This window comes from Pleurodeles waltl, chromosome 10 (assembly GCF_031143425.1).
Source record: "Pleurodeles waltl isolate 20211129_DDA chromosome 10, aPleWal1.hap1.20221129, whole genome shotgun sequence".
Taxonomy (NCBI): Eukaryota; Metazoa; Chordata; class Amphibia; order Caudata; family Salamandridae; genus Pleurodeles; species Pleurodeles waltl.
Window position 1 is genome coordinate 309,923,511 of NC_090449.1, and position 17,865 is coordinate 309,941,375.

The window sequence follows — 17,865 nt, forward strand, 5'->3', positions numbered from 1 at the left end:
AGCAACACACTGTGACACGTATGGAGAACATGAGAAATCTGATCGCATTGCTTTGCCTGTGTCAGCAAACCTTCAGTACAGTCAATAATTGAAGTGGGTAACAAAAGAGAGATGTCAAACACTCTTGAAATTGAATGATTATAAAAAGGCAGTTTCAACCATCCAGCAATAAGTCTTGGAGGTAACCAAATCTCGAATAGTGGACAGGTAAAGTGGTAAGCGTTTCCTTAAACACTTTGAACATACAATTAAGTAAAACAGCTCACCAACTACAGTAACAGCATTGACCATATGCCTTCAGAGACTGAGAGAAAAATTGTGAGTGAAACCCTAGGAACTTGCAGAGGAAATGAGTGATGCTAAGAAGAGAAGGTAAATAGCAACTCAACTAGAGGTTACCCCTTCTTGCTTGAATCGCGATGCTGTCAACTTTATTTCAGTAAAGCTCATCAGTTTATGGGTTTCCTTGTAAAAATGCAATGCTAAACCTGTTTTTCATTTTTTTTAAGGGTATTCTTTTGGTGTACGATATCACCAATCGTTGGTCCTTTGATGGCATTGACCGATGGATCAAGGAAATAGATGAGGTAGGACACACACATGTTTTATGTGCACAAGAAATAGATGGCTGAAATTAGAGGCTTTAAGAACTTCTCTGCAAAAGTTCTGTATTGTCACTGAATGTAAAGATGGGCTTAAAAATTATTCAAATGGTATATGATTTTGAATCCTATACCAGGGAACTTTGCTTGAAACAAATATAACGAATGAAAGGTTTCCACTGGTTTTGTATAGTCAAACATTATCTTACTAAATTTCTTCTGAACACATTACTTCTAATAAAAATAAATAATTGTGAAGGATAGTTCATCAGGCTCGTTGGGCCATATAAAAGGTGCCTAACAACATAGTTTTTCTTTGAACCAATGAGTATGTTTTCCGCATATAAATTACATTGTTGTGTTTCACTGACCATGACCAGCGTAAAAGCCACACCACAGAACCTTGTGCTATCAAATGATTACATGAGAAAAGCCCAGAGATTGAGTTGCCAGCCTATCCCTCCACAACAGTTAAGTAACAAAACAAGCACTTTAAATAGTCTTGCTTTTATGTTTTTGCTACACCTAAAAATCATAGGCTTAGTTTGCAAAGAGCATTTGTCATTTGCATTGATGCTCCCTATCCAACCAGCAGTCTTCTAGCTTCAAGAGCCCTCCATGCTTGTATTAAGAGCACAGGTCTATAGTTTTGGAGCTATTGGTTTTGCCAATGCTTGTTTTGGCAAATTTGAAAAACATTGGTAAAAAAAAACAATGCTTTATGCCAGTGCTGTCTATTATTGACAAAAAAAGGTTAGATGACAGTGCTGCTGGTTGGGGGAAGCAACGGGGAGTGGGAGCAAGATGGGAAAAGGGGCAGGGGGAGAAGCACATAAAGGAGATGGCATACAAGGGAGACAGCACACAAGGGTGACAGCAAAGTGGGGGCAGAAGCACACGAGAGATACGAACAGAGGGACAGGAGGTGAAATACAAGGGAGTGAGAGCAAACACAGAGCTTCTGGGGGTGAAGAAATACAACAGGGAGCGAACATATGCACTCTGAGCGTTAAATCAAAAAGAAAAAAGTAGTTCACTAAAAGTGAGAAGTGGAAGGACAGAAGGCAACCAGTTACGAGGATGGTAAAAAGGATGTCCTCCAGGGGAGGAACAGACAAAAGATGGACAGAGAAAGCCATCAAGTAAGAAGCTCGAAATTGAGTGACAATAAAGCCAACCAAAGGCAAGCAATGGGTGGGCTCTAAGGCTCCTGGAAGTTGCTGATAAGCTCATAACGTCTTTGACAACCAGACTGTTTGTGCTGTCTTACTAGCTTGGCCTAAATAACAAGTTGCACATATGGGAAAAACAAACTTAGTCTTCAGTCTAATGTAATTATTTGTATTGCTCATGAAATTGAAAGGCAAGTACTGCAAATAAAAGTAACTGTTAAGTACAGAATTAATTATGTGAAATGGAAAAAAACAAAAAAAAGTGAAACACAACTCTTAGCAAAATACCATTTATTTTTCTGAGCGTTTTGGTTCTGCATCTGTTATTTATCCATACATGTTCTGTGTGAAGGTTTTTTTTAAAGACGTGTGGGGGCATTTTTATAACAAAGATCGATTTGTGTTGGTGCCATTCATTGGATAGAATTGAGAAGACTGCAGGCTGGGTGCTACCTAATTGTTCGGGGTGTTGTAGGGTCATGTTGTTATCTTGACTGGCTACTTACTGCGTTATGGATTCTAGGTCACTGTTGATGTGATCTATTGAAAATTGCTGAAGTCGATCTAATGTTTTAAAGGAAAGTATTGCCATATTGATCTAAGCACCAGAATCTTGTGTGGGGAGATATACGTTTTAGTATGTCTCTGGTCTATCAATATAATATAGGGAATAATCTTGTTCAAGTGAAGGTGAAGTTAATGAAAGAGGGTCGAGAGATCACTTACTGATGATCATCGGTAATAGGGTAAGTAGGCCTGCAGAGAAAGGTTTCTAAACACATTGAACTGACTTCCAACTGGAATAGAAGATTTGTTGTTCCTGTGAGGGAAGCTGGGGATAATGACAGTGTTAATGGAAAGATAGATGTAGGTCTTGTAAAATGGACAAAAGTGATGGTCACGGTGCAGCATTTCAGCTGGCAGTATTTTGTTGTGTATTTAAGTAAAGGTGCTAAACAAGCAGGTAGGTGAAATAAAGGTTTTGTAACTAATGATTTGAAGGGGCTAAGGGCAGAGGAGTTAAGGCATGGCCCCAAACCGTCATGCAAGTGCCTTAATCGTACCTTTTTAGTATTACTGCTATTCACTTGTCTCTTTTGTGTATACATCTAACACATTTTGTTATTTTCTACAAAGCATGCACCTGGGGTACCACGGATTCTTGTTGGAAACCGGCTACACTTGGCTTTCAAGCGGCAGGTCCCAACAGAGCAGGCTCGTGCCTATGCAGAGAAGAACGGCATGACCTTCTTTGAAGTCAGCCCTCTTTGCAATTTCAACGTGATTGAGTCATTCACTGAGCTGTCTCGAATTGTCCTCATGAGGCATGGCATGGAGAAGATCTGGAGGCCCAACAGAGGTGAGGACAGGAAACTGGATGTAAAAGTGCATACTTTTAGACCCAGTGGTCATTAAAGACTGTCAATGGCAGATGCAAAAAAAAACACCCCAGTGCAGATGAAATATGTGCATGACATATGGAGTGTTTCTGCAACCACTTTACACCTGTGTGCTAATTATTAGACAATGTTGCGGTCTAAATTTATCTGCTTCCAATTTGTACGTTATTTCCAATATGTCCTGGTTTTCAGACACTCACATCCATTTAGTTCTTATTGGTACTGCCCTGTGCAAAGAAGTGGGCATAAGTTATGGTATTCTGATGAGCTCTAGCATAATGTGGCACAAATAAAATGTGTTCTGTATATTAGCCTAACTGCTTGATCCAAATGTAATTTAAGTCAGTTTGAGAGACAAGCAGCTTGGGTTGTTTTTGTATGTACATCTGGGTATGGATAGTGCAGATTGTAAGACCTTGGCACAGGCTCTTTGTGTGAGAAATCTGAGACAAGTGAATGGTTGTTTACCTGTCCCAGCGATACTGAGCAGAGCTGTATCTGCGTGTGCATTGATCTGACGAGGTTCACTAGAGAACTTTGTATGCAAAAGACAATACGAAGGAAAAAGTATGGTAAAATCTTCATATTTAGTTGTGGCCAAAGAGCTCTCTCACCCCCCGTTTATACTTCTATCTCTCTCTCACCCTTGGCCACCCACGGTAAGTAAATAGCCGGTGGTCCGTGTATGTAAAAGGTTTGCTTGTGAGAAGGAAGCCTTACGTTTCAAACAGATGCTGGAAGTGATCAATGTCTTTGTATAGGATCGGAGCATTTGCTCCTGCTGAATTGGTTCTTTGAGTAACAATTCCCTGTAGTCTGTGGAAAGACCTTCCAAGGGTTTTTCCCTTGACTTTGTGGAAAAGACCTCAGAGATCTTCAAAGCGTCAGACTCTTGGTATGTTTTCTTTGATTTTTTGTTTACTGCCCTAATCTTTTTAGTGGTGTTCCATTGTTTGGGAGAATTCAGCTTATTTAACTAGTTTGCAATGAAAACACTGCTGGGAGTTTTGACCCAACTGGTCCCATAGTCTGAAAGTGTTCATTCACATAATAGGACTCAAATGATCAAAGTCCTATGTCCTATTCCAGTTTCTAGCCAAGACCCTTTTTCTGTATAGAGTAATGTATACAACAAATTTTCTGGAGAAATAGATGCTGTCATTTCTCTTACCTTCAGCAGAAATACTAAATACTATTGAAATATTAAAGATAGAGTGTGAAAGCAGGGTGAGTAATTGGGATCCGTAGGTTCCTGTTCCTCCTTCCTACATGCCATGTTGAAAAAATAAAGTGAAGTGGGACCAGTCAGCCCACCAAAATCGTATTTGAAATTGTAATTAACACAGTAGTATCTTGTTTACATGTAGAAACTACAAACCTACCAACATGGCAGTATCTCTGGTGCTTGAATGGAGACTAACTTTACCAAATTAAAACACTTTCTTTTAATCTAGCCTGTTCTCCGGGGCCAATTCTTTTAGTTTCTGTGAAAACCTTTCAACACCCAGCGCCTCAAATATCTTTGTGATTTTGTTTGCCTAACTGCTCCAGCTGGAGGCTGACTGAGGCCCTTAAATACCTTTGCTAAAATATCCTGTGGTTTCCTCTTCCTACCATGTAAGACTGTGCTTGAGCCAAGTTCAGATGTCCCTGAAAAATCAGGGGACTCTGATCCCAGAAGACTGAGGGCATGGTCTGTATTTACTCAGGCAGGTGCTTTAGTTTATTGGTGGAACTTATTATAGAAGAGTTTCCTTTCTGAGAAGTGCTTCTCAAAATAACAGTTGAATTGGTTGTTTGCTTATGAAAAAAGAACTATGGATTCAGCCCCCCCCACCCCCACCCACTCCAAATCTGTCAGGGCACTATTTAAAACTTTTCATACAGAATGGTTCAACAGCACCATGGACCAATGGGTCCTTTCCATTATCCAACATGGTTATTGTCTGGAGCTCATTACCAATCCTCCAAACATTTCCCCTGGCTCTTGCAGACTATCCCACAAGCATTGCACATTTCTCAAACAAAAAGTTCAGTCCCTTCTTCTCAAAGGGGCCATCAAGATTGTCCCCTTAAAACACCAGAGATAAGTAGTCTACTCCCTATACTTCCTCATCCCCAAAAAAGACAGCTCTCTCAGGCCTATTCTGGACCTCAAAGCATTAAACCACTACATCCTCTCAGAACACTTTCTTATGGTTACTCTTTAAGACGTTATTCCACTTCTACAGCAGGGCGACTTTATGATGGCCCTAGATCTAAAGGACACCTACTTCCATATCCCCATTCACCCAGCACATCGAAAATACCTAAGATTCGTAGTTGCAGGCAAACATTACTAGTGCAAAGTCCTGGCTCTCGGAGTCACGACTGCTCCCAGAGTCTTCACAAAGTCCTTAGCAGTAGTCACTGCACACCTTGAACAAATATGCATGTGTTCTCTTACATAGACGACTGGCTCATCAAGGCCAGCACACTACCCCAGTGCCAATGTCACACTTGGATAACAGTGGACCTGTTTCACACACTGGGATTCACAATCAACTTTGTCAAATTCCCATATACATCCTCTTCAGATACAGCTCTATCTAGGAACTGCTCTCAATGCAGATTTGGGGCTAGTTTACCCTAATCTGACTCAGGTTTACAGTTTTCAGTCTTGTCTCCCCTTTTTTGATAAGAATTGTACATACATAGTCAGGACTATCATGCGCCTGTTAGGGATGATGGCCTCCTGCATTGCCATCATTCCCCATGCCAGACCCCACATGCATACTCTATAGCAGTGTCTGTTTCGTCAGTGGTCTCAGTCACAGGGTCACCTGGAAGATCTATTGTTGTTAGACCACCATACTTACCGCTCGCTGCAGTGGTGGAACACTACCAACCTGTTAAAAGGGCTGCCTTTTCTGTACCCCGTACCTCCGGTCATTCTGACCACAGACACATCACTGATGGGTTGGGGCGCTCACCTTCAACACCTCACAATACAGGGTCTTTGGGATCTAAGTCACCAATCCCTACATATCAATAACCTCGAGCTTCAGGCAGTATTTCTAGCCTTGAAATAATTTCTTCATCACTTATCTCACAAGGTTGTTTTAGTCCACACAGACAACATGACAGCCATGTATTACGTACGGATCGGGGAGGGGACACGGTCCCCCTCAATTGTCACAACTCTCTCAGACAGTATGGAAGTGGAATCCCTATCACCACATTCACCTGGTGGCAGAGTGTCTCCCAGGAGCGGACAACGACTTTGCAGACCTGCTCAGCAGGATGCAGCAACAAGTCCATTAATAGGAACTGCACCTGCAAGTCTTTCAAAAATAATAATTAAAGTGGGGCACTCCTCAGATAGACCCTTTTGCTCTAGCAGAAAACGCAAAATGCCCAAGCTCTGCCTCCAGGTACCCGCACCCTCTATTCAAGGGCAATGCTCTGTGGATGAACTGGTCAGTGATATTTGCTTACGCCTTTCCACCTCTCCCACTCATTCCATTTCTGTTTCGGAGAATCAGGCAGACATCTCTCTCCATGATCCTTGTAGCTCCTACTTGGGCATGTCCGCCATAGTTCACCAAACTTCTGGACCTCTCAGTAATTCCCCACTAGAACCTCCCCAACAGGCCGTACCTTCTCACTCAAAATCAAGGAGAGATCAGACATCCAGACTCCAAGTCACTCAACCTTGTGATATGGCTCCTGAAGTCAGAGTTTGGTTTCTTAGGATTGCCTGTAGAATGTATGGACATTCTCAGGGAAGCTTGTCGACCTACAACCAGAGCATGTTATGCTGCAAAATAGAAACATTTTGTATACTACTGCCAGCCCAAACATATTAAACCCATGAAAGCTACTGTCCAAGACCTTGTTTATTTGCTACATTTACAGAAAGCTAATTTAACTTACACTTCCATTTGCTTACATCTCACAGCTATAGCTGCATATCTACAGAACAGACATACTTCCCTGTTGAGAATCCCAGTCATCACAGATTTCAAGGAAGGCCTTAAAAGAGTTATTCCACCCAGAGTTCCTCCATCCTGGAACCTCAATATTGTGCTTACTAGGCTCATGGCCCTGCTTTTGCGCCACTTCATTCATGTCCTCTTCGATATCTTTCCTGGAAAGAGGCGTTTTTATTCGCTATCATATCTCTCACACATGATAGTGAGCTCCAGACCCTAACCTTGGAAGAACATTTCTTCCAGGTTCATAGACACAAGGTGGAAGCTCGTACAAACCAGAAGTTCCTTCCTAAAGTGGTTTCCTAATTCCATATCAACGATTCCATTGAGCTCCCTTTTTCTTTCGGCATCCTGACTTGGTTGCAGAAAGAGTTCTCCACACTCTAGAGATTAAACAAGCACTTATGTTTTACATTGACATTTAGGAAACCCAAACCGCTCTTTGGAGCTTTTTCACTACCTCACAAAGGCAGTCCAGTATCTAAAAACAGCATAGCTAGATGGATTGTAAAATTTATTCAAACTTGCTATGCTAAAGCAAAGAGACAGTTACCTGTTATTCCTAGTGCACATTCTACTAGGGAAAAAGGAGCCACTGTGGCTTTCCCTGGAAACATACAGATAGCTGACATTTGTAAGGCAGCGACATGGTCTACATAACATACATTTACACAGCATTACTGTGTGGATGCACTAGTACGTCAGCAAGCCAATGTAGGTCAAGCTGTGCTATGAACTCTTTTCCAGTCAACCGCAACTCCCACAGACTAGCCACTGCTTTAATGGAGGGACTGCTTTACAGTCTATGCAGAGCATATGTATCTACCGCCTCACATGCCATCAAACGGAAAATGTTACTCTCCCAGAAAGCATCATTTGTGGCATGTAGTGATGTAGATATACATGCGCCCTCATACCGCCTCGGACGATTATGGCTGTTCCAGTTACTTTATATTTGCATATACTTGTACATATGTAGTTACATTTCTTTGGCATCTCCTTTCTCTGTTTCCTGTACATTCCTTTTCTCACCCGCCTGCGGGAAAACTATTTAACAAAGAGTCCAGTATCGCAGTATCACCGAGAAAGAATGACTCAATCCTGTGACTTCTTTGTGCTTCTTCGAAGAAAAACAACTTGCAACACTCCAGATCCAACAATAGATGGCAGGAGTATGCAGAACATGTGAATCTACAGCACGACATGCCACAAACAGATGCTTACTAGGTAAGTAACGTTTTCCTTAAGTGCCTCGTTCCTCTAATTCCCAAGTGCAAGAGGTCCTATGCATAGGATATCTTCATGTGTTACCAGGCACTGGTGATTTTATATTTATGTTTTGTTTCATATATCTGAATAAAAGCAGTCTTCACTGTCCGGAAATCTTGACTACTTTCACATTGCCTAGAACAGTAGTTCCCAAACTTATGACTTCTGAGGACCCGCACTTGATCATTACTGGAACCCGGGGACCTCCCACTGAATCATTATTGGAATCCGGGGACCCCCACTCAGTCATTACTGGAAGCCAGGGACCCCGGTCTAAACATTGGCGATGATTTTAACTGCAGAACAATACAGAAACAAACATTCCATCAAATATATACACAAAAGATAACACACTTTATTTAATTTGGAAACAAATAAAATGTAAAGAATACAAATTGTAATAGGAAGGTTGGAGCTTTTTCTAAATTTGATTGAAGCCATACTATATTCTGTTTGATGCACGTGCACTGCTCCAGTGAGTCAATCTGAGGACACTAATTTAATTTTTGGCCTCTTATTTAAAATTCCTTGGCATTTATGATACCTTTTTAAAATGTTCAATTGCACATTTAGCCACTTTATGTATATACACTTTATTACATAGCAATAGCTATACTTCAGGCTGGATTGTTCCCATGGGGAACAGGGTCAAGACTGATTTGCATATGCCTGGGTCCAAACTGGAATGTCATGGGCAGCAAAAAAACGATGGATTTAGGCCCAGATCACTGTACTGGGGGTGAATGTTTGACAATGTTCAGCATTCCGTCCATCACTTGCTGGGAACCGCCGGATCACTGGTTGGGAACCACTGGCCTAGAATATTTCTTCCTATGTGTGCTTTCTAGCGCTACTTTATTAGTTAGAAATCTTTAAAAAAATGACTAAGTGTCTTGGTGCTTTACTCTGTTAAAACTGTCAGTTCAGAATTAAACTTCACTGTAAAACACAATTGTAGTTTTAATCTTTTTCGCAAACTTGTGTTTTAAAAAAAAGACATAAAAGAAAACTGGTCGCTACTCCACAGGTAAAGAAATTGACTTCGGGACTAAATTATTATTCAGCACTCTCAAGTAAGCAAATGGAGACTCCTCGAAGAGTACATAAAAGGCCATTAAGGAGTGCAGAGTATTTTTCCAGAAAATACTTCATTAACAATAAGTGGTAATAGATGCTTTCATGACACTTCATCTGCGTTAGTGCAAACAGGAAACACAATCACTATGCTGTACAGTTTCCCGACAAACTGGGAAGATGAAATCCGGAGACCTCCTAATGGAAGCTCAAGCATTTTCACACTGGCTTCTGACTTGCAGCATATAAATCACAATACATCTCCCCGGTGTAGGAAATATGCGAGCAGCCACCTTAAACATTGCCTTTCCGAAGTTCTGAAATGGGTCATCAGCCACAAAGTGCTCAGCCTTGTTCGGTTGGTGGTGCTGGCTGTGTTGTTACTGTCTGTTTTTAAAGGAGAAGAAATGAAGACTAAAGACTGGATATTGGTTGCCAATCGATTGATAATACGACATCAATATCATGGACATTTGCAGTTTTGCATGTTTTATTTAAGAATTGAACTGAATTTTCGAGGTACTTTCCCTTTGTGATATTTCTCATAAATTCTCTTTTGAACAACAATGTCAGCATTTTCGGCTACAGGATTTGCCCTCTTCATATTCTGTCAAACGTTTTCATGCTGATGTAATCCAGAAAGAGGATGGTCCTATTAGCGATATTGGTGTATTCTTATAACGGTAACACTTTGGGTATTACTTACTTTAGATGGGTGTTGGTGCTTTCATGTACTGTAATTATTGAGGCCTCAGCCATTCACCCATTGTGGGTGTTACTGCCATTTCTCAGATCTAATCCTTTTTATTATTATTCTTTTATTTTTTCAATAGTCCACAATTTAACTATTTTTGAAAAAAAAATGGTGTGCACAAGTGTTTCCTCCTGGCACACACCAGTCACAGTTTCAGGAATCCCGGTTATCTTATCTTTTTCACAGTCGGTTACATTGTTTGACTATACAGAGGTCCCAGTATTCCCTAACTTTTTCTGTCTCTCTTACTCCACTTTGTCTTTCTAGGTTCCTCAATATATGTCCTCTTCCACTAGCATATGGTACTCCTACGTTTCTCAAAAGCTATGTAAAAATAGAGGTGACCTCTATTTTTGTATGCCAGTTCTTCAAGCGGTGTACACTACAGCGATCCATTCAATATTTGTATTTGGCCAATAATAGATACACATGCTCACCACAGTACTGGTATGTCCCTTTTGGCCTCAAGTCAGCCTTTTGTATGTTGTCTGGTCTGATACATTACTTCACCGAATACCCATAATCACTTTTTTGGGCTCATTTAATTTAGCAGTCTCTGTATGTATGTTCTCTCCTCCAGTACTTTGAGATGAACAAAAGCACAGCATTACAAATCTGTGTAAAAACAAATTGTCCCCACATTTGTTTTGCAGCTCACCATTTTCAACTTTTACTATTCCCATCACATGGAATTTCGACCACAAGTGATATATGTATAGAGATACTTTAATTGCATCAGGTGGGTTAAACTAATTTTAGGGCTTGATTTGCAAACACTTCCTCTCTCTGAGTTTTAATTTTGTTTGTGTACTTATCGCCCTTTGCACTTTGGGCTGGTTTACTCCATTTTTATATTTGTTCCTTACTAGTTCACTAGGCTTTTGCTTGTTACTGCTTTAAATGTTATTGGTTTTAGTTGTAGTGTGCTTTTATATTATGACTGAGTTGACTTCAGTCTCCCCAGTCATCCTGTGCGTTTGTTGTTGTTGTTGTTGTTTTTTTTTTTTTTTTTTTTTTTTTTTTTTTTTTGCAAACGGCCATCTTTTGGCGCTGCTCTTGGCCACCATTTTGTAGCATCTAGTGGTGAAGTTGTTCAGGCAAATGTCTCATACTTTGTTTCCACACTCCCCATAAAAATAAGACGAAAACATGGACGCATGCCAAAAGCAAGCCTATATGCTTCCAAATGGGACCAAGGACTAAAATAAATGTATTTAAAAAAATAAAAAAAACTCTACAATACACCCCTTTCACTGTTGGACATGTCTAGGTTATTTTTGTGCCGTAATTTTAATTTACGCATAGATTGGTTGATTACGCACCTTACACTGACAGCAGGCAAAAGATAAACACAAAGATGACACTTTTTTTTAGCCTTAACTGCCATGTTCTAGTTAAGGACAATTTAGGTGTCTTGAATTCTCTAATGCATAATATAACCTAAGCTTGGCTTATGGAGTGTTTAACGCTTGATATTATTTCTTCTTTCCTGAACAGTTCTGTGCCATTAAGCGTGACCAACAACATAGAGGAGGTGGGTGGTTTTATTTTTAACACCATCTACTCCTACTTTACAGAACCCCTCTTAGTTCCTGATTTTGAGGGTATTGTTTTCTCTTTGTTGGTCTCCAGCAAATTGTCTTTTGATGGGCTTTTGTATCTGTCACCCACCGGGCCTGAAGCCATTTGATGTACTGAGCTTTAAGGTGCACTCACCCCCCCTTACTTGCTTAAATATGCTAACTTTACCCTACTGAGCGATCATAATCTCTATTTTGAAAATCTCAGCTGCTGTGCTGCTTGCAGCCATCAAAGACCCGATCCCCTCCAGCTCTTGCAATTAGTCACCACACCTATGTATATAGTGGAGACATGTTGGACCCTATTTTTTGTTAAAATTCTACTAACCAAGCCGACTTTGGGTGCGCCGGTGCTGAAAAGTGATCTCTCAATCTCTTTTCCTTTTCCCAGTCAGATAACTATTTTGGAAAAACACATCTACAGATGACTTTCTTAATACCTTAAGTTTCACAACCTCTTACACACGTCCCAATCTGACTTTCACCCAGGCCATACACTAAGTCTACTCTCCTTGAGAACACAAAAGACCTCAAAGAAACTTTGGATAGGGTTAGACTGCACCACTCATTCTTTTGTATTTGAGTGCCATTTTGACACCATGGTACTCCAAGTCCTTAGGAGACTCAAAAACTGTGGTCTTAACGGCAAGGCCCCTCCTCAACCACATTTGTTTACTCCATTCTCAGAGCAACAGTCTTGTCAATTTGCTTCTTACTATTTGCTTCCATTACCTATTCTATAGCTTTTGGGGTGCCACAGGTTTCCTCATTTAACCCTATGCTTTTTAATGTCTGTGTCCATCCTTTGCTAATCTCTTACGCAGATGACACTTTGATAGTCTTCTATCTCTGGGCTCAGAGAGAGTACCCTCCAACTTACATTTTGTTCTAGAGGCTAGTTCTCATAGTTGGGACCCAGCTGTCACTGTTAGGTCCACCATGGTGACTGAAGTTACTTAGGTCCCTTCCAGCAGCCAAACAGGTGCTGAATAATTTGGGAATATGGTAGATAATGAACTGAGGTTAGACTATCAAATCAGTGTCTGCTGATTTGGTCAGGAAGCCGCAGGAAGATCATCTAGCTTCTGCCTATTTCTACTGAACAGACCACTGCACAAGCTTTGACCACTTCTTATCTGGGTTATGGCAGCGTATTGTATCAGGAATTATTTCGGTATTTGCTTAAAAGACTCCAAACAAATCAAAATGCACTTGAATGCCTTCCAGGCCATATGCCAAAGTACTCTTGTGTCTCTTCTCTGCTAAAGGGCCTGCATTGGCTGCTGATCATGAAGTGCATTTAATTTAAGGCTCAATGTTTTGCCTACAGAAGGCTGTCACAATCAACACCACATTATTTGAGGTGCCTTGTTATTTCCTACTGCCGTGCTAGATCTCTGCACTGTTCCATCTCACACTGGCTCAAGAACCTCTGGTACGCTGCGCAAAACAGGAAGGGCATTTCTTTAGACACCTGGTACCAAAACTATGGAACTTCCTCATCCTACATCTTCATCTCGGCCCTACTGATACAATATTCTTTTGGCAACTCAAGACCTGGCTGTACAAAATGACCGTGATTGGTGCGATTGCTGATATAAATTTTTTTCTGTAGTGCTGGGAGACCCCATTTAGGTAGCCATATGCTGTATAAATCTTTAAAATAGAAATCGACCAAACTCTGTAACTAAGATTACATATAGATGGGTGCCTATTCCATCCACCCATTCTTTCGTGTCCAGCACTTCTTTGTTACCTCATTCCCCCTACAGTTTTGCCATGCCAAACGCATTTTTCACTGTATGGGTTGCTCAAAGCCCTCCCCTTGATTTTGTATTAGCCATTGAAGTCTTCTCTCCTTTTTTCATTTTTTTTTTTTTTTCTTTTCTTTTTTCCTTTCTCACTGTTTCCGTAATATCCTATGTCCATGCCGGCCAAGACCGAATTCCCTATTGTTCAAGGCAACTCTGTTTAACTCCTAGAAAAAATAATCTTCTTAACTCTGAAAAGGCAAAGGTCCTGCAAAATGAAGAAAGGGGTTATGTTTTAGAAGAGATTGTGATTTTATACCCCTTGATAAGATTCACCGAAGAAGAATGTGATTTACACCATAATACAAAATGATGGCGCTCTTTCGTAACCTCGTCACAAACTGAAAGTAGGAAATAGAGCGTTGCTGTCCTAGTCCCTAGAATGTGTGGTCATAGGTTTGACGGAGAATGCTTCCATTCTGTTTGTTGTTGGCATCACTTCTGTAATGTTAGGGCATCCTTATTGAAAGAATAGTGGATTGTGGCTCCTTCAATGGTGGTTGGAGGCAATTTCAGTCTAATCGTAGACTTAAATGAGTGATCAGGGCAAAGCCTCAGCAATGCAATCAAGAACATAGTGTTTTCCACTACGTAATTCAAACAGCCAAGTTGTTCTCCACACAGTGATTTGTATTCCTTGCAGAAAAACGAGCTGACTTATTTTTCATTGCTTATCTTTATATAAAGGATAACATTTAGTCCCCTTGAGGCAAATTGACAACAGCGCAACATTAACCTTATTTCACTCATCTAAAATAATTGAAGTTGACCTTTTTACTTGAGGGGAATGATCAAGGAATTTCCGATCTTGATAGCTTGAAGAGGGAGTTAAGTAGCGTTCATTGATCACCAAAATGAGCTGCAAAAGCTCCAAATTCAGCTGGACAGAAAATACTAACGCGCTTGCCTATCACCTCACCCAGCGCCTCCTGTTTTACAGTAAGCAAGATACAACTAAAATAGCTCATTGATTAGTAGACCAGGGAATGTGGTGAGAAATACAATGGCCAAAAATATGAGTACCTCTAATCTAATGCTATACAGGAAGGAGCTAACTTACAGACCTTTTGGGCTTGGATGAAAAACTGAAAATGGTGTACTGCCTGCATAGCTCAGGAAATGCAGACTTTTTATATCAAACAATATGCTTGATATGCTGCTCAAACGTGGGCACTGTGATACATTTTTGCTGAAATATAAGTCTTCGATCCCTCTGCAACAAAGCAAATCTAGAGAAAGCAGTCCAGTATGATGAAATACAGTAGATAATGAGTGACACATGGGGAACACAATGGATTATACAGGCATACCTGCTGACTTTTTAAAAGACACGATATTTATGTAGTTCCAAAATTATAAAGTTTTTAAAAAAAATATAAGCAGATTTTATTGATTTCAACCCACAACAAGTGGCAAAGATGCACGGTTGACACATATATCACATTCCAAAGAATAGGTTGCAATTGTATAAATCATCTACTCGAGTGAAACAGCAGAATTATAATAGACCTTGTCCAAGATTGTATAGCCGTTGCACTCTCAAACAACTTGACCCAGCCACTTCCCCCAAACAGCCTATGTTTATGGGTGCATCCCCTGGCTTTGTAGACCACTTGTTCCTGTTGCGCACACCAACCCACCCCTCGTCTCCATTCCAACAGGGTAGGGGGAGCTGGATACATCCAGCATGCAGCAGTAACTTTTTGAGCAACTAGGAGGGCCATACCCAGGATCGATCGGTCAGCGATCATGCCCCCAGAGCCTTAAATTACACTAAACGGTATCAACAAGGGGGAAAGAGAAACCTCCTACCCAAGAACATCTGATAAATTGCGGGTCACACTGGTCTAATAGTTCGTCACCACAGAACAAGCGCATATGATAAAAATCTGCCAGATCAAGTCTATCAGGGGCAGGAGGGTTGGGGCATAGGCCCGCCCGGTACATTAGGATGGGAGAGAGGTAGGCAGAATCAAGACATGTTTGAACCACCTGCAGTCGAGATGGAATAGTAAGCTCTGGAAGGGCCATCAAGGCATCTCGCCAATCCTAGTCAGTCATGGGACCCATCCAACCCTTCCACCGGGATCGGAGATGTTAAATTACAATGCTTTCAACTCCAGTATTTTTAGGACAGCCATTCTTATGAGCAAACAGAACAAAGACTACAATTAAACTGATAATTGCTCCTTTCTTGTCATTCAGGGTTGGATAATGAATGCCAGTATCGTTGCTAATATGTTGACATTGGTACATCAGTAGTTCATCTAGACCAAAACAGTTTCCATAAGTGGCTATATTTTAGCTGATAAAAGCATTGTTGAATTGTGACATCCTGGCAACTGTTTGCAGTGCTCTGAACTGTCCTTCTTCAGGAGCTGGATGCAGAGAAATCATTTGACTCTTGTTTGTTTTTTTGGCCTTCCTGTACATACATGGTTCTGCCGAAAAAACCCAGATCCCTCTGAAATATGACATTCCTGTGCATGGATGATAGTGCATTAATCATTCAGTTATTTAGCAGCCTGACAACATGCACCTTCCTACTCCAAACCATCATCCCTCTTCCTACTCTTCTGATTTTTGTAGCTAGCCCAATGGGACACTGAATTACAGTTATTTTGAGTTGCCAGTTACATGAGAAATCTTTCCTGTTTTGATAGTAAAGAGCTGTGATGTTTACTTGATTTAGTTCCACTATAGAATAAGCCCTAGCAAAACCAATAGGTCCTGCCTATTGGACCTTTCGGCTTTGCCCGTATGTTATGGTCAAGCTGTGCAGCATTGCGCGTTCTGTGCAGAATGGCTATTAAAAAAAAGAAATAAAGGGACACACCTACTGAGACTGGCGTATAGTCAGCAAAAGTTCACAATCAAGCATCCCATTCAAAACGGGTGCTCAAGGCAAAGTAAGAAATGTAAGATTTCAAAATGTGATCCAGGTCTTATCAACTTTAGTTTCCATTAAGTATTACCCCGTCTGAGTAAACACTTGGAAACTGAACTTTCTGGCTAATAGCGGCCATGAATTTGTTCTCTGATTGTGACTATCACTGCAAATGTAAAACATTGAGTTTGGGGAATCTGTCTGTGCTTTTATTTACAGTATTTCCTCACAGGCAGTAGCTTAAGTAAATTGACAGCTCACACCTGAGGGTTAATCAGAACAGACTGTATACAGAACAACATATTTCATTTGTGTCAAATGGTTCCTCTGTGTCCCTGATCCTGCTGCACCAGTGCAAGCTATGCCCGTGGCCTAACAATCCACTCGTGAAGGGACAGCTATACCGCACAGGAAAGGTTTTGAAGAACGCGTTGAAAACAATGTGAACGTTTCCTACACAAGCGGAACAACGCTTGCCGGAACAGCTCATGCCTTTTTCTCTGCCTTAAACACACATGCGCAAAACTACGTATATGCGTGGTTAAGGCAGAGGGCTCAGGAGCGGGTGCGCTGAGGTAAGTGGGGCTGGAGCAGGGTTGAGGGGTAGGTTTTAGTGGTGGGGGTGGATTAAGGGTTAGGATTGGTGGGGCGGTCTGAATGTTTTTGGGGGGGCAGATTGGGGGTGTTTGGAAAAGTTTAGTTTTTAGGGCTTGGGGTGGGTGGGGGGACTGGGAAAATATCTTTTAGGGGTATGGTGGGAGTTTGGGTAAATATATGTTCGATGGCATGTGTAGCTGCAGATACACATGCTACGCACAGGTCCTGCCATCTAGTGTTGGGCTCGGAGTGTTACAAGTTCTTTTTCTTCAAAGAAGTGTTTTTGAGTCACAGGATCGAGTGACTCCTCCTCTTCAGCTCCATCTTAGATTATTTTCTTTCCGCTATCGGGTTCGGACGTGTTTCTTTTCGCTCCGGTAGTTCGAGTCGGAAAAGTACTACAAACTTTCTAAATTCGTCGGAATTGTTTTCGATCAATTAGATCGCGTACCATCTATCATCGACACTTTGGTACCGGCGGATACAGTTCTCTACTTGCCCTTCAGGGCATCCGTGTCCAACTCGGGCCTGGTCGGCCCGACCAAAGCCTTGTTGAAGCCTCATGGACCGGACCCCGTCCGATTCTGCCCTCGTTGCCACGCCAAGTTCCCGTATACGGACCAACATCTTAGTCTGTAACCTGTGTCTATCTGCAGACCACTGAGAGGATACTTGCGAGGCCTGCAGATCCTTCTGCGCGAAGAAGACTCTACGAGACCGAAGAGCGCAAAGGTTGGAAATGTCG

The 17,865-nt window shown here is 41.3% G+C and overlaps 1 protein-coding gene across 1 annotated transcript in view; it reads left to right on the forward strand.

The window, feature by feature from the left end:
- Positions 1 to 17,865, forward strand: part of RAB40C (RAB40C, member RAS oncogene family) — a 184,539-nt gene that overhangs the window by 129,388 nt on the left and 37,286 nt on the right. The window contains exons 5-6 of the mRNA XM_069210486.1: positions 510 to 587; positions 2,912 to 3,134. Coding sequence (XP_069066587.1) covers positions 510 to 587; positions 2,912 to 3,134 — 301 coding nt within the window. The remainder of the gene's footprint in view (positions 1 to 509; positions 588 to 2,911; positions 3,135 to 17,865) is intronic.